The 20,663-nt window shown below is 37.4% G+C and overlaps 1 protein-coding gene across 1 annotated transcript in view; it reads right to left on the bottom strand.

Moving 5' to 3' along the window:
• Positions 1 to 20,663, bottom strand: part of DOCK8 (dedicator of cytokinesis 8) — a 515,743-nt gene that overhangs the window by 441,601 nt on the left and 53,479 nt on the right. Inside the window, exons 8-14 of the mRNA XM_053699981.1 lie at positions 20,570 to 20,655; positions 17,123 to 17,189; positions 15,844 to 15,993; positions 13,428 to 13,508; positions 9,982 to 10,135; positions 3,001 to 3,140; positions 1,323 to 1,413 (exon numbers count right to left, since the gene is read on the bottom strand). Of these exons, the coding sequence (XP_053555956.1) occupies positions 1,323 to 1,413; positions 3,001 to 3,140; positions 9,982 to 10,135; positions 13,428 to 13,508; positions 15,844 to 15,993; positions 17,123 to 17,189; positions 20,570 to 20,655 (769 nt within the window). The remainder of the gene's footprint in view (positions 1 to 1,322; positions 1,414 to 3,000; positions 3,141 to 9,981; positions 10,136 to 13,427; positions 13,509 to 15,843; positions 15,994 to 17,122; positions 17,190 to 20,569; positions 20,656 to 20,663) is intronic.

Raw genomic sequence — 20,663 nt, 5'->3', positions numbered from 1 at the left:
TCATCATCCTCCAGGCAGAAGTCTTCATCAATCTGCTGCCTGAGAGTATATAGTACACACCGGTACCATTTAAAACAACAAACTCTTGCTTGAAGAAATAAAAAACTAATATTTTATCACCTCTTTCACTTTACCCTTCCTAGTACTTAGAGTAGGCAAAGAGAATGACTGGAGGGTGGAGCTAAGGGAGGAGCTATATAGACAGCTCTGCTGTGGTGCTCTTTGCCACTTCCTGTTAGCAGGAGGATAATATCCCACAAGTAAAGGATGTATCCGTGGACTCGTACCTTATAGAAGAAATGTAACACTCCACTTGTAATCTAGCCATATGAATTGTAATGCAAAATTATATATGTCATGCTCTTGTTGTTTCTGGTCTATAAACAAATAAATAAATAAGAAAAACACAATTTCCCCTCTAAGGGAGTGTCATGTTGCTATGTTTAATTATATTTATGCAACTATGTCTGTGTCTTTTTCTTTCATGCCTACCCAATCAGGGGTAACATGTACTCTCCCTATTCCTGTCTGCACTGACTTTATGGAAATATCCCAATGCTGCCAGCTCTAATTTCATATAAACTTACTATACTCTGGACTAAGTTTTCATGTTTCCATGTTGATCCATAGTTTAGCTCCTTGTGTTAAAGGATTACTTTCTGTTATAATTTTTAAGCTAAGCAACTAACATATTAAAGTTAATAAACATGAATTAAAACCTACTGACCTATATTTTCTCCAAAACGAAGTTTCATAACGTTCTAAAAGTTATATCTTTTATTCGCCGATGATGTCACGTTATCCTGCCCACTATTTTCAGCACTGCATGTTCAAAATGCTTAAACCAATAACTTTGTGTTTAAAGCGCCATTTTGAAACCTAGGTATTGTAAACGGATTGGTACAGAGCAAAGGATACCCACGGAGTGGGTTTGGAAAACAATTAAATTTGCAGACAAGATTTCTGATATACGGTAGAGATATGTTAATGAAATGCTATTGATAAAAAGCGTATTTGGGGTAGTTAGTTAGTAACAGGCATAGAAAATATTTACTTACAGTGGCCCTTAATGTTCAATGACAAGAAAAGAATCCTTAAAATTAACATATTGCACCAATAGTATCATGTTGCAAAACACACATCACATATATGTGTACCTTGATAATCATATGTTTTATATATCTAATCACAAAGCAATATATAGAAACATTTACAGTAAGCCATTTTTAGACCTCTGGGCTTATTATACATTCAATGAAACTGGACAAACAGGTCTAAATGTACAACTAAGTAAAACATCCGCACAGGTTTGGTGCCCTCACCTGATATTGTTTTAATTCTCCTTTGCAAAGAAGATCTCCTAAAATCAGCTAATTGTTTGAACAAGTCTTCATCACTTAGTCTGTCTCCTTCCTGAAATAAAATGTAATTACGCATGTGAGACTTTAAATAAGAATATTATAGTAAGCAGCAACAGAGCACAATTTATCTCCAGAGGCTCTGCTTCATATTAGGAACAGGGATATTAAACAGTACTAGATTAGAATAAAAAAAATGTTTAATTATGTGTAGTTAAAAAACTTTGTAATATACATTCATTATTTATTTTGCCCCTCTTTCCTATAATTTAACTCTGAAAATTGTTGGTTTTCTAAATTCCACTGAGACTCTATAAAGTAATGGGCGAAACAATGTTCGAACTTTTAAGTTTTGCCGTTATCTATCTTTTCTGCTTATGACAATTAGGGACAGATTAAAAAAAGGCATTAAAGAGCTGTGTTGTGTGGAATATAGCATTACCTAAAAGGTTCCCACGCAGCTTTGTTTACACAGAGATAAATAGAAAACTAGTCCAAACATGGCGGCACACATTACTTTATATAAACAAAAGTACTTTATAGAAACCTTTACACTTATATTTTCAATGTTTAAACAATACAATAATAAAAAATACATCTACATACTATTTTAAGGCTAATATTTAATTTGAATACATCATTATGTCTTGAATTTATTTACTGTTTAACGTCCCTTTAACCCGCAGGCATGAAAGAAAACATAGTTTTACATATAACAGAAACATTTATTATCAATTATTTTATCCCCTTTAACGTGTTTCCAGTAATTAATTTTGCCTGCAGGGTGCAATATGTTATTTACAAATATCTCATTTACCTTTAATTGGTCATTTGAAATAGCCGTTTTTGGTCAGTCCTGCAGTATTGACTACACAAAAGCTATATAAACTAGAGTCAGCATAAAAAAACAACCTCCCAGCGGGAGTGGGAGAAAGAGAGACCAGACTATAATAAGGGTGTTCCTGCAGCTTCTTTTGAATATAATAAACTAATGACATTCTCTCTTTAAAAGGGACATTATACTCATTTTTTCTTTGCATAAATGTTTTGTGGATGATCTATTTATATAGCCCATACAGCTTTTTTTTTAAATGTATAGTTTGCTTATTTTTAAATAACATTGCTCTGATTTTCAGACTCGTAACCAAGCCCCAAAGTTTTAGGAAAATACTGAGGTATACCTCCTCCAGCTTGCTTCTGTTTGTGTAAAGGGTCTTTTCATATGCAAAAGAAGCGGGAGGGGGGAGTGTCTTATTTCCCACTTGCAGTGGGCTTTCCACCTACCTTTTCAACAGAGCTAAAATGAGAGCTTCTAAGTAAGTTTTTAAACAGTTTTATACTGGATTTTTATATCAGTATCTGTGCATCTTATTCTTTCTAGTAGTGTCTATTACATGCAGTTATATGAAAATGGGTGTATACTGTTCCTTTAAGCACAGATAAAACCAACAACCTATAATTCAATGTCACATTTTAACTATAAATTGATACATCCTGGTAATTATCATTTAATATGCATGTAATGTACCTCTTTAATAACAGCAGCAATATTACTGCATGCACACAATACTATAGAAGCAAATAGAACAAGTAGAAGTGCATTATTTGATATAATCTGTACATAAGTATGTTATAAACAGACCTGTTTAAAGAAAGTGTTGACTGTAATTGTGGTTGTTTTAGAGGTTGATGGGGAGCTGCTCTCTTCCATGGAGTTGCCCCTATCTGAAAATCTTCTTGTTTGGGCTGATAAGGATCTGCGGTCACCTGCTGAGGGTTTACCTAATTATTGAGAGAAATCCTCTTAAAAATAACATTGTTTGATATAACTCAACAGCTAAATGCTGACTGTAAATAAACACAACAGGTAAAACATTAAGGGTCAGATTACAAGTGGAACAGTTTTTAATGCTCCCATTCTAGCACTGACTACGCTAGAAGTAGATTTTTTTACGCTGATCTCCTGCTTTCATTAGCAGATCGATAATGAATTCGGCTTCCCCCAATAATTGCGTACCCCCTTTGGCGTCCAGCTCATGGGGCACGCAATGATTGGAGGAAGCCGGATTCGTCATCCATATGCTAAAAGAAGCAGGAGATGCGGGCGGAGGATCGGCGTTATCTTTACCATAAAGCAATGGTAAGTATTTTAAAAAATAAGCGTCTTTGTAAACTTTAATGAATTAAAGTGCTCCTGTTTTTACGATTATTTTTTGATACTGTGCTTTAATTCATTCAAGTTTACAATCACTTTAACCAGAGATCTGAGGACACGCTATCCTGATGAGCATTAAAGTGCCATAAAACAGGTTGAGATCTGTGCATATCCTAAAAGGGCTAATTAATTTAAAATAGTTTGCATAAAAAATTGTTTAAAAATTGCTGGCAAGTATTTTAAAATAATTTTTTAAAATAAGCAAAATTAATTACATAGCTAAACTGCCTGGAGCAGCTAACTCCACCCCTCTTATCAGTGTTTAGACACAGGCATTGTATTTCAACTGAGTTCACAGCTTCTAGGCATGCTCCAGCAGATAATCCCGATGCATTTGTGTATTTTACCAAACAACAATAGATATAGATACAGCCATAAAAGGAATTGTGTGGGGGGAGTTAGAGCTTTACAATTCAGAAACTAAAAAGAAAGGGTTAATGGTGAGGCACTACAATATAAATTTGCAGGTAAAGTAATTAAAGTACATATTATATTATTTTGTCTCTATCCCAACTTGTTTTATGTCCTTTTAACTTCAATTGTTCTCAAGTGAATGTGTTTACTTTCAACTTGTAATATGAGCGAAAAATCTGACGCACACAAACAGCGATATACCCCTTCTTGCTTGCGCATAACTGTTAGGGCTCCACTCGTAATCTGGCTCTAAACGTTAAATAAGGAAGTTCTTTGCAGACTCCACTTTACAGGAAGAAAAAACATACCACATTATATACTCTAAGCACTGTAATAGACAACTGAGAAATTAAAATATAAATCCTGTTTCCTCACAATAGACTACTGATAGAATGTCGCAATCAAAATGAAGAGTCATGGTTTGTATATACACACACATATATATATAAATGGTTCGAAGTGCCAGCTCAATCCAATTTATATGTTGTCAGATTTTTAGATAACCCTAGATATCTTTGTAGTCATATATCTAGGGGTACAAGGGGGCATAAATATAAAAATGAATAATGTAAGGAAGATAAAGAAGATAGAAAACCAAGAAATCACAGTATGTCCTATGCCAGCACAATCTATAAATAATCAAATAAGAAGATAAAGCTATTAAGCACTGGGTGTAGAGGTCCATGTCTCTTTCCCATAAATAACCAGATGCCTTTAAATTTACTTACAAAAATATAATATACTAGTCCTAAAGCCCGTTCACACGGGCCATTTTTTGCAGGGTACAGCGGTCCCACCCCTTGTGCTCTCTCCCTCCCCCTCTCTTTTGCACTCTCTCTCTCCCCCCTCTCTTTTGCGCTTTCTCTCCCCTCTCTTTTGAGCTCTCTCTCTCCCCCCTCTCTTTTGAGCTCTCTCTCTCCCCCCTCTCTTTTGCACTCTCTCTCCCCCCCTTTTGGGCTCTCTCTCCCCCCCTCTTTTGCGCTCTCTCTCTCCCCCTCTCTTTTGCGCTTTCTTTCCCCCTCTCTTTTGAGCTCTCTCTCTCCACCTCTCTTTTGAGTTCTCTCTCTCCCCCTCTCTTTTGAGCTCTCTCTCCCCCCTCTTTTGCGCACTCTCTCTCCCCCCCTCTTTTGCGCTCTCTCCCCCCCTCTTTTGCGCTCTCTCCCCCACTCTTTTGCGCTCTCTCCCCCACTCTTTTGCGCTCTCTCCCCCACTCTTTTGCGCTCTCTCCCCCCTCTTTTGCGCTCTCTCTCTCCCCTCTCTTTTGCGCGCTCTCTCCCCCTCTCTTTTGCGCTCTCTCTCCCCCTCTCTTTTGCACTCTCTCACCCCTCTCTTTTACGCTCTCTCTCACCCCTCTCTTTAACGCTCTCTCTCACCCCTCTCTTTTGCGCTCTCTCACCCCTCTCTTTTGCGCTCTCTCTCCCCTCTCTCTCCCTTCTCTCTCTCCCCTCTATCTCTCTCTCTCCCCTCTATCTCTCTCTCTCCCCTCTCTCTTTCCCCCCCTCTCCCCTCTCTCACTTTCCCCCCCTCTCCCCTCTCTCTCTCCCCCTCTCTCTCCCCCTCCTCTCTCCTCTCCTTCCCTCCCTCCCCCTCTCCCTCCCTCCCCTCTCTCTCTCTCTCCCCTCCCTCTCACCCCTCCCTCTCTCCCCACCTCTTTCTCTCCCTCCCCCCTTTCTCTCCCTCCCCCCCTTTCTCTCCCCTCTCTCTCTCCCCCCCCCTCCCCCCTCTCTCTCTCCCCCCCTCTCTTTTGATCTCTCTCTCCCCTTTCTTTTGTTCTCCCTCCCCTCTCTTTTGCTGTCTCTCTCCCTCTCTTTTGCTCCCTCTCTTATGATCTCTTTATCTCCCCTCTTGATCTCTCTCTCACCTTTCTTATCTTTTCCCTACCCCCTCTCTCACCTCTTTTGAGCTGTTTTGAGCTCTCAGGGTCTCAGTCTGCACGGCCTTTCATGGCCCGCCTGGCCCCGCCCCCTTCATGCTCGACCCGCCCCCTTCAGGCCCTTCACGCTCGGTCCCGCCCCCTTCACGCACGGCCACGCCTCCCACACTAGGCCATGCCCACTTCTGCTTGAGTCGCACTGCAGAGACTTAGGGACTGTAAGGCCAGGTGTGTTTGTCCTCGTGCTGTCTCTACTGCGCATGACAGCTTCGGACAAACACACTTGGCCTTTTATAGTATAGGATTTATTCAACAATAAATCCAATGTAATGAATGCAATATAAAAAGGTTAGTGAGGATACTAAATTGCTAATATATGATGCCTATCTACCAATGGCCATTGGGATGATGTACTAGTCCCATTCTAGTATAAGAGTTCTTATGGATCCTTATGATGGGGTTATGGATATATCACTGTTCTTATGGCCTATGATGGCCTAGAAAGCAAAAAGAAAGTCCATTTCTATGATAATACTGTTCCCCATTAGACTTCGTTATTTGTAATCCAAAGGGTACCAAAAGTATGCTAAATACAGGTGGTTGGAGAGCGGGCATAAGCAGATAAGAGTCCACCAATATAGTGCTGTATTGGTAAACAACAGCAATGTTAGTTGACAGCAGCAATGTTAGTTAGCAATAGCGGTAGCGGTAAAGCAGCCAAAATTTCCCAGCAGTTCTAGCAATTAAAGTCTAATAAATGCAATAAATCAACAAGCAAGTAGATAATTAACATGCCAACGATAGTTTGACACAGATCAGTATTGGGCTCTTATGTTTCCGTGAGAATCCCAAATCATGCACTAAAAGTATGTATGTATTATCAACTTTGCAGGGTACAACCTACTGAGGTATATTCCTCACACAAGGGACCCTATTATTATAGTGCAAAATGGATAGATTTCACCAGTCTTCTTGTTGGAGCCTCCACTGTGTCAAATCCAATCACTTGAAGATAAGTCATGCTGTTTGGCTTGCAAATCCATTCATCTGCGCCTCTTACCGCTGTATGTTACTCCAATAGCTGTTAGCTTCGCTTTTCCTCGCTCTCTTTGTACATCCGATATAACCTCAACGGCACCATGGGATAAGGTTCCTTCGGCTGGCCTAGCCAAGGTCTTAAAGCACAAAAACGCTACACGTGTTTCGCCGCAGGGCAAGTTGTATGCGGCTTCTTTATGGCGTATCATAACAGCACAATACTGATCTGTGTCAAACTATCGTTGGTATATTAATTATCTGCTTGCTTGATGATTTATTGCATTTATTAGACTTTAATTGCTAGAACTGCTGGGAAATTTTGGCTGCTTTAGCGCCACTGCTATTGCTAACTAACATTGCTGCTGTCAACTAACATTGTTGCTTTTTACCAATACAGCGCTATATTGGTGGACTCTTATCTGCTTATGCCCGCTCTCCAACCACCTGTATTTGGCATACTTTTGGTACCCTTGGATTACAAATAACAAAGTCTAATGGGGAACAGTATTATCATAGAAATGGATTTTCTTTTTGCTTTCTAGGCCATCATAGGCCATAAGAACAGTGATATATGCATAACCCCATCATAAGGATCCATAAGAGCTCTTATACTACAATGGGACTAGTACATCATCCCAATGGCCATTGGTAGATAGGCATCATATATTAGCAATTTAGTATACTCACTAACCTTTTATATTACATTCATTATATTGGATTTATTGTTGAATAAATATATTATATTTTTGTACATAAATTGAGAGACATCTGGTTATTTATGGGAAGGGTATTCTTATTTGATTAGTTATAGATTGTGCTGGCATAGGGCATACTGTGATTTCTTGGTTTTATTTCTTCTTTATCTTCCTTACATTATTCATATATATACACTAGTCCTAAAGCCTGTGTACACGGGCCAATTTATTATGTACCGCGGTTCGTTCGTTCGTTCTCTCTCTTCTCTCTCTCTTCTCTCTCTCATTCCCGCGCTGCTGTTTAAACTGCGGAGGTGCGAGGTCGGGTGGGTGCGCGTGCGAAGGTCTCTCAGCTGTGCGCTGCTTACACTGTGGAGGTGCGCGCGAGGTTGGGTGGGTGCGCGTGTGAAGGTCTCTCAGCTGTGCGCTGCTTACAATGCGGAGGTGGGCGCGAGGTCGGGTGGGTGCGCGTGCGAAATCTCTCAGCTGTGCGCTGCTTACACTGCGGAGGTGCGCGTGCAGGAAGGCCAAGTGTTTGTCTCTACTGCGCATGACGGCTTCAGACAAACACTTGGCCTTTTATAATATAGGATATATACTATATATATATATATATATATATATATATACATATATATACATACACACACACACACATGCACACATACATACATACAAAGTCCAACTTTGGATCTGCCCTCCTGAAGTCAACAATCTAGCTGTTTAACTTAAAAATATACGCATCCAAACAAAGGTAGGTATAAGCAAGGATTTTTCATCAAATCAAGAAGTCAATTTATAAATGATTTGATGAAAAATCCTGGCTTATACCTACTTTTGATTATATATGATTATATTAATAGATTATATGTATATCTGAATTCTAGTAATTCTGAATTCTAGTAATATAAATCTAATCTATCTATCTGGAAAATGCCACTAGTCCCAGATGAGTAAGAAATTGAAGTTCATGAGGAAAGCATTTGGCATATATATATATATATATATATATATATATATATATATATATATATATATATATATATATATATAAATATAAGCACACACTCACACACTGTATATACAGTATACAACAGAAGTGAACCATGATGCAGACATGCCCTCTAGCTGTGAAAAACTGTCAAATGCATTCAGAGAACAGGAGGCCTTCAAGGGCTTAGCAATTAGCATATAAGCCTCCCTAGGTTTAGCTTTCAACTAAGAATTCTAAGAGAACAAAGCAAATTTGATAATAAAAGTAAATTGGAAAGTTGTTTAAAATTACATGCCTTATCTGAATCATGAAATTTTAATTTTGACTAGACTGTCCCTAGTAATATTGCACAGGGGTGTACTCACTTCTGTTGTATACTGTATAGTTGTATACTGTATATATACTAGTTTGTGAGGCAACAAGCAATTATAATTCAAGTTTTATACAAAACTTTGTGGTGTCTAAAACTTTTTATACTTTAACACACAACAAAGAATTTGTCACTTGATAGACACAAATATATTATGTACATTGCATGTCTTTAAGGGGGTTTTAGCCCTGTAATGGATTGGGTCTCTTCAAAAGCAACAAGATGCCCTATTATTACATGCCTCTCGTATTTGGCAATAGTGATATCTTGTTGCTGACGGCAGAAGCCACGCTATTTCACCCTTTACAGTAAAAAAGAAAGCCAATATACCCTGTAGTAAGCTACTAAATTACTGAAATTGCTCATTTAGGTTTATTCTTGCATTGAAATAGCTGGTTTAACTCATTGAAAATGCCAACCATAATGCAAATGTCAGTACCTCATTATTGGCCTTTGTGTATACAGAGAGATAAGAGAAGGGGATCAGCTCTTAATGCTGGCTCAGTTAATTTAAATGGGCATGTTCTTGAGAACAATAGGTGATGACTTTAATGGACAAAACCCAAGTATTTCCAATACAAAAATAAACCTAAATTAAACAAATTCCATCCATTTTATACTCTGCTGCTTTTATAACAAGTCATTGGAAACACATTAATGATATTCAGATGTTTGAAGCAACACTTGAGTTAAAATAATATAAAATAGTGTAATTCCATATGATAATATAATCTCATGATAAAATATAACACAATGTAATATAATATAATATAAGACATCTTTGTTTTTGAGTACTGTAAACACTTTGAGAGAATGTGGAAATTGGTTGTATTCTAAAGGAGGACTTATGTTATAGTTTATCTTTACAGTTATATGTTTTTTTATGGAGGATAAGAATATTTTAGAGAGATATACTGTACATCTTTCTGGGGTAGGGGCTGATTAAAAGGTACACCACTGCTTACATTGCAATACATATAACAATCAGTCAATAAATCAATCAATCAATCTGGCTTAAAAATACCATTTTCATTATCTTGTGTCTCTTTATCCAGATTTACAACACTAAGGCAGCTAACAAGACTTATAGGTGCCCAGGCAAACGGCATACGGTACTTTCCCAAACGCTGACAAAAGTTTTCTGCTTGCGCTTTTAGCTTTTCAACTTTTTCCTTAGTCTGAAATAAAATGCAGAAAAATATGCAATGATTAACTATTAATGACAAAAGTATTAAGTTATAATGGCCCCCCTGTCCAATGCATTCATTTTTCAGTTTGAAACTAAATACTGTTACTTTTACATGTGTGTTAATGTCTATCATATTATTTAAGGCATATGAAGCCCAACATTTTTCTCTCACGGTTCAGATAAAGAAAACTATTTTAACCCCTTCACCCAATACGACATATATATACATAGTGCGGTACTTTGGCTTTTGTACCGCACAACGTATATATACATTGTTGCTTCAGAAAGCTCCAGCACTCTCGGCTGTTAAGTTACAGCCAAGATCTGGAGCTCCTGAAGCTTCAGGCATCTAATATGGAGCCAGAGCGCGATCAGTGCTCCGGCTTCATATGAGGGCAGTTGCCTGATCGTTACAGACGGTCAAACTATGTGTGTCACCGTCTGTAACGAACGTTACTGGTGCCGGTGGGAGGTGAAGGTGGGAGGCGGGTGGGCGGTCCAGCAGGGGAGGCGGGAGGGAGTGGGAGGACCATACCTACGGAAATAAAAAATAAATAAAGGGAAAGGGTGGGATGGGGCAGCTATACTACAGAAAAGGGGATCTGGGGTGTGGGGGTCCCCTAAGAAAAAGATTGCGGGTGGGGGTACATTACGCTAAATGCAGTTTTTAGGTACTGGCAGGCAGCTGCCAGTACCTAAGATGGCGGATGATAGATGGGGGGGAGGTTTAGAGAGCTGTTTGGGGGGGGGGGGGGTCAGGGAGGTTAGGGGATAAGAGAGTATCCTACACTGCAAAAAATATAAAAAGTTTTAAAAAGAGCCTTATTTTTTCATACTGGCAGACTGAATGTCTGCCAGTACCTAAGATGGGGTTTACCAATGGGGAGTGGGGGAGGGAAGAGAGCTGTTTGGCAGGGATCAGGGGGTGGGGAATGTCAGGTGGGAGGCTAATCTATACACTAAAGCTAAAATTAACCTTTTAAACTACCTAATTAACCCATTCACTGCCGGAAATAATAGAAGCTGCAATTAGCGGCCTTCTAATTACCAAAAAGCAATGGGAAATTCATATATCTCTGCTATTTCTGAACCCAGAGAAACTTTTACAAACATTTGTGCTACGATTGCACAAGCAGTATGTAAATAATTTCTGTGAGAAACCCAAAGTTTGCGAAAAAAGAACCTTTTTTTTATTTGATCACATTTGGCAATGAAATGGTGGCATGAAATATACCAAAATGGGCCTAGATCAATACCTTGGGTTGTCTACTTAAAATATATATATAGTTTTGATATAAAAATATAAGATTGTTTGAATAAAAAAAAAAAACAAGGCTCTATTTCTGTTTAAATGGAGTGATAGCAAAAATGCTAAACATACTCTGGTATTTTGGGCAAGTTTTTGTCTGGAAGTCCCGGTAGTGAAGGGGTTAAACAACTTTCCAATTTACCTCTATCATCTGATTTCCATAATTCTCTTGGTATCATTTGTTGAAGAAACAGCAATGCACATGACATGAGACATATATGTGCAGCCACCAATCAGCAGCTCCTAAGCCTACTTAGGTATGCTTTTCTACAAAGGATACTAAGAGAACAGAACAAATTAAATAATAGAAGTAAATTAGAAAAGTGTTTAAAATTGCATGCTCTCTCTGATTTATAAAAGAAAAAAATGGGTTTCATGTCCCTTTAAAATCTATAAAAGCTTCTGAGGCTAGACAGACAATTAAAAAAGAAGACAGTTTTTGTTGTGTTAGAATGATAACAATACAGTGCCCTCCATTAATATTGGCACCCTTGGTAAAGAAGATTGTGAAAAGTTGTCTTTATAGTTTAACCTTTTGTTAAAAAAATACAAATAAATACTCTGCTCTCATGGATATTAAACAATTGCAAACACATCACAGGTTTATACAAAAAAAATTTTTGTGTTAAATATATGTGTGGCACAATTATTGCCACCCTTTTAGTCAATACTTTGTGCTACCTCCATTTGCCAAGATAACAGCTCTGAGTCTTCTCCTATAAAGCCTGATGAGGTTAGAGAATACATGGCAAGGTATCTGTGACCATTCCTCCATACAGAATCTCTCCAGATCCTTCAAATTTTGATGACTCCTCTTCAGTTCACCCCATAGATTTTCTATAGGGTTCAAGTTAGGGGACTGGGATGGCCATGGCAGGACCTTGATTTTGTGGTCAGTAAACCATTTTTGTGTTGATTTTGATGTATGTTTTGGATCATTGTCCTGCTGGAAGATCCAACCATGGGCCATTTTAAACTTTTTGGCAGAGGCAGCCAGGTGTTCATTTAATATCTGTTGATATTTGATAGAGTCCATGATGCCATGTATCTTAACAAAATATCCAGGTCCTCTGGCAGAAAAACATTTAAGCGCCACCACCATATTTAACTGTGGGCATGAGGTACTTTTCCATGTTGCTACCTCTCTGTGTGCGCCAAACCCACCTCTGGTGTTTATTGCCAAAAAGCTCTATTTTGGTTTCATGTGACCATAGAACCCAATCCCATTTGAAGTTCCAGTAGTGTCTGGCAAACTGAAGATGCTTGAGTTTGTTTTTGGATGAGAGTAGAGGCTTTTTTTTTTTTTAAACCCTTCCAAACAATTAGTGGTGATGTAGAAGACTTTCTGACCCCAAGAGGCAACTAACCTGCAATTCTCCAGCTGTGATCCTTGGAGATATTTTAGCCACTCGAACCACCCTCTTTACAGTTTGTTGAGACAATATTGACACAAGTCCTCTTCCAGGTTGATTCATAACATTTTCAGTTGACTGGAACTTCCTTATTATTGCTCTGATGGTGGAATTGGGCATTTTCAATGCTTTTGCTATTTTCTTATAGCCACTTCCAATTTTGTGAAGCTCAACAACCTTTTGCTGCACATCACAGCTATATTCCTTGGTCTCACCCATTGTGATGAATAACTAAGGGAAATTGGCCTGTGTGTTACCTTATATGTATACCCCTGTGAAACAGGAGGTCTTGGTTGAACAGTTTCCTGTTCCTAGTCACACAGGTGTACTAACAAATGGAAAATATTAATGGGAATATACTTAAAATATATTTTTCTCTTATGAATTCTACACAATTTTTGTGTATTTGTTTAACAAAAGAGCAAAAGGTTAAACAATAAAGACAATTTTTCACAGCCTTCTTTGCTCATATTTACCAGGGGTGCCAATATTAATGGAGGGCACTGTTTATTAATGTCCTAATTTGGTTAGCTTTAGTTGAATTTCCGTGTTTATCATACCTTTCCTCCATCACTCTCCTTCAGAACCATATATGGTTCGGCACATTCCCCAATCTCTCCTTGTTGTAGAACTTTTTCTACCTGGAAAAAAACATTTTGTAACATTATGGGAGTTTCAAAGAAAATATATAATAAAACACTAAGGGCCAGATTACGTTTAAATTGAGTGCAAAATGCAAGCAGTTTGAATTATTAACATCTCTGAAGCCCAATCCATACCACTTGATCTCTGTGCTGGTATTTCAAGTCCCTGTTTAGTATTTATCATATGTGCATTAGTATAGTGCACGCTACCCTATTTATGTTGGATATGCAGGTGAGTAATTTTTCCCTCACATAATAGATTTTTAAGAGAGCCTGCAATAAAAATTCATGTTGGGTAACAGATGAGCACAAAGCCTATAGAGCACAAAAATTCTGCTCAAGTAATGGAATTTTTGGGACATAACACCCAAATGTTTAAACACTTGAAAGTGCAGCAGCATAGCTGTAAAAAGCTGACTAGAAAATATCACCTGAACATCTCTATGTAACCTCAAAATTCCCTAAGTATTTACACCTCACTGTAAAAAGAATTTAAAGGGATACTGAACCCAAATGTAAATATTTTTGTGCATATTTACATTTTAGAGATCTGACTTAAAGGAATAGTCTAGTCAAAAATAAACTTTCATGGTTCAGATAGAGCATGCAATTTTAAGTAACTTTCTAATTTACTCCTATTATAATTTTTCTTCGTTTCTCTTGGTATCTTTATTTGAAAAAGCAGGAATGTAAGCTTATGACCCAGCCTATCTTTGGTTCAGCACCTGGGTAGCACTTGCTGATTAGCAGCTACATTTAGAAACCAATCAGCAATCGCTACCAGGTGCTGAACCAAAAATGGGCCGGCTCCTAAGCTTACACTCTTGCTTTTTCAAATAAAGATACCAAGAGAATAAGGAAAACATTAAAATAGGAGTAAATTAGAAAGTTGATTAAAATTGCATGCTCTATCTGAATTATGAAAGTTAAATTTTGACTAGACTATCCCTAAAATGTAAATATGCACAAAAATATTTACATTACTGTAATTCACTACAATGATTAGAGGTTTGATTAAGTTTACTACATCACTTCTACGCCCCTTGAAATAAGATTTTTTATTAAAACTCATTGGTAAAGCTTTGAGGTTTTTAAATGGAACAGTATGTTCACCTATGGTTAGCTATTTATACAGCTCATGCAATATGTGCACTGTAATTCACATCTCCTTTCTATATCAAAAACTGACAGTGTTGATATTATCTCAGTTCCTTAAATAATGATAACTCAGATTACATATGAAAGAATAATAAATCAACAGGAAATATTTGTACAAGATGAAAATAGAAAAATGTTTGCATCAGAATGAAGCATGTTGCAATGGTTATGTATAATTCCATGCTTACAACTTTCACGTTTTTAAAATCATTAACAATATACGAAAGACTTCAATGAGTATAAGCGAACCATGATTTAAAAATGTATTTTCTTGGCTAAATAATTTAAATGGACAGTACAGACCTTGATACTTTCATATAAAATGTTTAGTTATACATAATGAAACAACTTTACAATATACTTTCATTATTTATTTTGCCCCCTTTTCAAGTAGTTGAGTTCTGAAAATTGAGCAACTTCTAACTCTCAGAACAAGAAAAGCACCTGCTGACTTCTCAGTGTTAACGCTGTTATATATCTGTGCCTAACTGGCTTTAACTCATACCAACTGCTAAACAGTGCACTCTATACTATAACCAGGGTTAGCCTTGTTGTCTGATGTCTAAAGCTTAGATTGGCTCCTCCAAATAAGGCAAATGGTGGGTGGAGTTTGGTTTTTGAAAAATAATTGCAGTAAAAAGGATGTTAATGTGTTTTAAAAACATTCAGACTTGTCTGATATGTTATTGTACAGCAGCACAACAGAAATGTCTTGTGATTACAAGGTTTACTGTCCCTTTAAGTAAACAACCAAATACAAGATATTTTATGCCTGTTATGGACTTGAATTGCGCACATCTAAGTACAAATAATCATTAAATTCTATAAAAATAAAAAAATCCTTACTTGTTATTTAACCTTTTAACGCTGTTATGCCGTTCTATTCCGTCACAATTACACTGGGCTTTAGTGCCGTTAGGACGAAATAGAACGTCATAACCGTTGGCTCTCCTAAAACCAAAGGAGCTTCCATGATGTGATCGCGGTCTGGAGGGCGTGCCTAGCATCACAGGGACGCCCCCTGACCCGATCCCATCATTGAAATCTCGCGATTGCGTGCACGATCGCAGGATTTCAATTTGTTTAACGCCATCAAAGGGTTAAAAAATATCAACAGATACATATTTTCATCATCATCAGTGCAGTATCTATACGGTTAACACAGAATTATTACCTTAACGACCAAGAAGATATCTGATGAGGGATAGGTAATAGAGAGTATTGCAGATTTTGCTTGGCTCGATGGCTCTACATTGGGTGTGTGATTCCGCAGGTAAGACTTGAACGTTTCAGAATTCAAATCACAATGAAAAGTTTCAGAGATCTAGAAAGAAAAAAACAACAACAATATTTCTCTGCTTGACAAAAACCAGGAGCATGAGATACGCAAATCCTTCATTACAACTGGGAGAATGTCCAAGCGTTCTATAGGTTTTCTACTGCATGAGTCAAATTCCATTACATTATTAGATAATATCCCTATAAACATTCTGACATCACATCATTATTCCCGGACAACTAAACAGCCCTTATATGTGTGTGTATGCATGAGTATGTCAATTGTCATTGGCTCACCAGATTTGGTCAGCTAGCTCCCAGTAGTGGATTGATGGTGCTAACTGTGTGTTTGAAGGCTAAACACACAGTTACTGCAAGAAACAGTGAAATAATAAAATACTCTATTATATCACAGTTGTTTTTGTTTGCACTTTTATGTCCCGTAAAGAACTATATGCATAACACTGTAACAAACATTGTTGAAAACATTGCTGCAATATAGTGCTCAAGACACATGAACTCTCCTGAGGGCATATAGCTATGCTGTCGTAGAAAAGAGCTAAGTTTCCACGCAAAAAATACCAAGAGAAAGAGCTAAATTTCATACCTGTAAAAGTAAATGGGAAAAAAATCTCCAGGGAGCCTACAATATACCGTTAGCTTCATGGCTGCAAAGTAATCACTCAATAACATTGAGGAATGAGGAATGAGGAATGAGCACTGATTTGTGATAATTATTTGTCTTTTTACTATGTCTTATGAATTCTGCAATCAATTACTAATTTGAGCCTATATTTCTCAATTTAACAATTACAAATCCAGTGCTTTAACAATAACTGATGTTTATGATGATGCAAATAATAATAAAAAACACAAATGTATTGTATTGTATAGGGGCTACGAGTGCCTGAAGGAGTTTTCCGTGGGGGACACAATGCCATGAACACGATAAACAGGAGGGAGTTGCTTGTCATACAGATGAGCTATACATCACTTGGTGACTCACTGGCATCAAGAGTGAATGAGGTGAGCGCTTGTTTAGATATGAGGATATAAACGTCCACCCCCAACACCAATAATAGGGGCCTCATAAAGTATGTAGAAGTGGCAGTAATATCTTAGGTATTGTAAAACAATGTTCAACTACTACTAGTTACAATATTATATTATATTACCTTTTTTCTTTCTTTCAAGTCATATACTGCTATACTTGCAAAGAGTGGCTCAATTTCAATGTCAAATCTGTTTAAAAAAGCAACAACAACAAAAAACATGGTTACTATGGTTCAGATTAACATGTTAATGACACAAACACTATAGGTAGTATTTTGTCCATGACAATCAATCACCTAGATTACGAGTTTTGCGTTAGAGGCTATGCGGTGCTAACGAGCAGTTTATGCTCACCGCTCACTTACAGACAGCGCTGGTATTACGGGTTTTTACAAACCCGGCGTTAACAGACAAAAAGTGAGCGTTGAGCAAAATTTTGCTCCACATCTCACTCCAATATCAGCGCTGCTTACGTTAGCGGTGAGCTGGTTGTGCGTGCTCATGCACGATTTCCCCATAGGAATCAACGGGGAGAGCCGTCTGAAAAAAAAGTCTAACACCTGCAAAAAAGCAGCGTTTAGCTCCTAACGCAGCCCCATTGATTCCTATGGGTAAATAAAATTTATGTCTACACCTAGCACCCTAACATGAACCCCAAGTCTAAACACCCCTAATCTTACACTTATTAACCCCTAATCTGCCGCCCCCGACATAGCCGACACCGACATTATAACTATTAACCCCTAATCTGCTGCCCCCAACATCACCGACACCTACATTATATTTATTAACCCCTAATCTGCCGCCCCCAACGTCGCCGCCACTGTTCTAAATGTATTAACCCCTAAACCTAAGTATAACCCTAAACCCCCTAACTTAAATATAATTTAAATAAATTTAAATAAAATTACTATCATTAACTAAATAATTCCTATTTAAAACTAAATACTAACCTATAAAATAAACCCTAAGCTAGCTACAATATAACTAATAGTTACATTGCATCTAGCTTAGGGTTTATTTTTATTTTACAGGCAAGTTTGTATTTATTTTAACTAGATACAATAGTTATTAAATAGTTATTAACTATTTAATAACTACCTAGCTAAAATAAAGACAAATTGACCTGTAAAATAAAACCTAACCTAAGTTACACTAACACCTAACACTACACTATAATTAAATTATTTCCCTAAATTAAATACAATTAAATACAATTAAATTAAATTATCTAAAGTACTTCAATCCTATTGGCTGATTGCATCAGCCAATAGGATTTTTTCTACCTTAATTCCGACTGGCTGATAGAATTCTATCAGCCAATCGGAATTGAAGGGACGCCATCTTGGATGACGTCATTTAAAGGAGCCTTCATTCAGTGTTAGCTGTTGGATGAAGAGGATGCTCTGCGTCGGATGTCTTGAAGATGGACCCGCTCCGTGCCGGATGGATGAAGATAGAAGATGCCGTCTGGATGAAGACTTCTGCCTGTCTGGAGGACCACTTCTCCCAGCTTCGTTGAGGACATCGGTCCGGTTGGATGAAGACTTCTCCCAGTAAGATGATCTTCAAGGGGTTAGTGTTAGGTTTTTCTAAGGGGGTATTGGGTGGGTTTTAGAGTAGGGTTGGTTGTGTGGGTGGTGGGTTTTAATATTGGGGGGGATTTGTAATTTTTTTACAGTTAAAAGACCTGATTACTTTGGGGCAATGCATCACAAAAGGCCCTTTCAAGGGCTATTTGTAATTTAGTGTAGGGTAGGTCTTTTTTTTTATTTTGGGGGGCTTTTTTATTTTGTTAGGGGGATTAGATTAGGTGTAATTAGTTTAAAAATCTTGTAATTTGTTATTTTCTATAATTTAGTGTTTGTTTGTTTTTTTGTACTTTAGATAATTTAATTTAATTGTATTTAATTGTATTTAATTTAGGGAAATAATTTCATTATAGTGTAGTGTTAGGTGTTAGTGTAACTTAGGTTAGGTTTTATTTTACCGGTCAATTTGTCTTTATTTTAGCTAGGTAGTTATTAAATAGTTAATAAACTATTTAATAACTATTCTACCTAGTTAAAATAAATACAAACTTGCCTGTAAAATAAAAATAAACCCTAAGCTAGCTACAATGTAACTATTAGTTATATTGTAGCTAGCTTAGGGTTTATTTTACAGGTAAGTATTTCTTTTTAAATAGGAATAATTTAGTTAATGATAATAATTTTTATTTAGATTTCTTTTAATTATATTTAAGTTAGGGGGTGTTAGGGTTAGGGTTAGACTTAGATTTAGGGGTTAATAACTTTAGTATAGTGGCTGTGACGTTGAGGGTGGCAGATTAGGGATTAATAAATGTAGGTAGGTGTCGGTGATGTTAGGGACGGCAGATTAGGGGTTAATAATATTTAACTAATGTTTGTGAGGCGGGAGTTCGGTGGTTTAGGGGTTAATATATTTATTATAGTGGCGGCGCTGTCCGGTTCGGCAGATTAGGGGTTAAAAAATGTATTTTAGTGTTTGCGATGCGGGAGGGCCTCGGTTTAGGAGTTAATAGGTAGTTTATGGGTGTTAGTGTACTTTTGAGCACTTTAGTTAAGAGTTTTATGCTACGGCTTTGTAGTGTAAAACTCTTAACTACTGACTTTAAAATGCAGTACCAGTCTTGACAGGAGAGGGTGTACCGCTCACTTTTTGGCAGACTCGTAATACCGGCACTATGCAAGTCCCATTGAAAAAAAGAGGATACGCAATTTACGTAAGTGGATATGTGGTATTTCCAAGTCTGGCCAAAAAAGTGAGCGGTACACCTGTACCTGCAAGACTCGTAATACCAGCGGGCGTTAAAAAGCAGCGTTAGGACCTCTTAACGCTGCTCTTTAAGCCTAACGCAAAACTCGTAATCTAGACGAATGTTTGCTAGCATGGTGCCACAAGCAAAAAACATATTCTTACTGGGCCAGCAAGAAACTCTCCAAATAAAAAGTGCTGAGATTTCAAAAATCCCAAAGACCTCTTCAGCAAGTGTATTTTATCAACTAACTTGTAAAATTATAAAAACAAAAATGAAATCATTAACAGTAAAAGATTTTCTCCATATTGCAAAATGATTTACTGCTCAGAAATATGTGAAGTAATTTAGTGAGCATTATGTCATAAAATGAATTCCTAACTCAAACCCGCAGAGAAAGGCTTGCAAGGTCTTACATAAAAAGATTAAAAACCAAACGGAAATAGACTACCATGATGCCATCTCAGCAATAGGCAACAACTATCAATATAAGGGCTGCATTTGAGGCCTCTCAGCTCTCAGAAATTTCACAAGGTGCTTTTTTATTTTGTCTCAATTCTAAATCTCCCCTATTGAAACCCCTCAAAAGTTAACCCCCTAAAAAATGCATTGATAAACTTAAATGGGCCTAAATATATTATTTTAACATTTGCTTTCTCCAAATTCCACAGATACCTTTTCCGCACCACATTTAGCCTCTTTTTACACAATATGATATATTGGACCATTCATTGTAGAATACATGGTTATAATTTTTAATATTGAAGGACATAAATAGGTTAATATCTACTTCAGAGTATTCAGCTTGATCATCAGTCTGTATCCCAAGTGTTCTTTTGGGCATTCAGGCAAAGGACGGATTTCCACAGTATCCTCCTAAAAAC

The sequence above is a fragment of the Bombina bombina genome, chromosome 2 (genome assembly GCF_027579735.1).
Source record: "Bombina bombina isolate aBomBom1 chromosome 2, aBomBom1.pri, whole genome shotgun sequence".
NCBI classification, from domain to species: Eukaryota; Metazoa; Chordata; class Amphibia; order Anura; family Bombinatoridae; genus Bombina; species Bombina bombina.
This window is presented reverse-complemented; position numbering and strand designations above follow the sequence as displayed.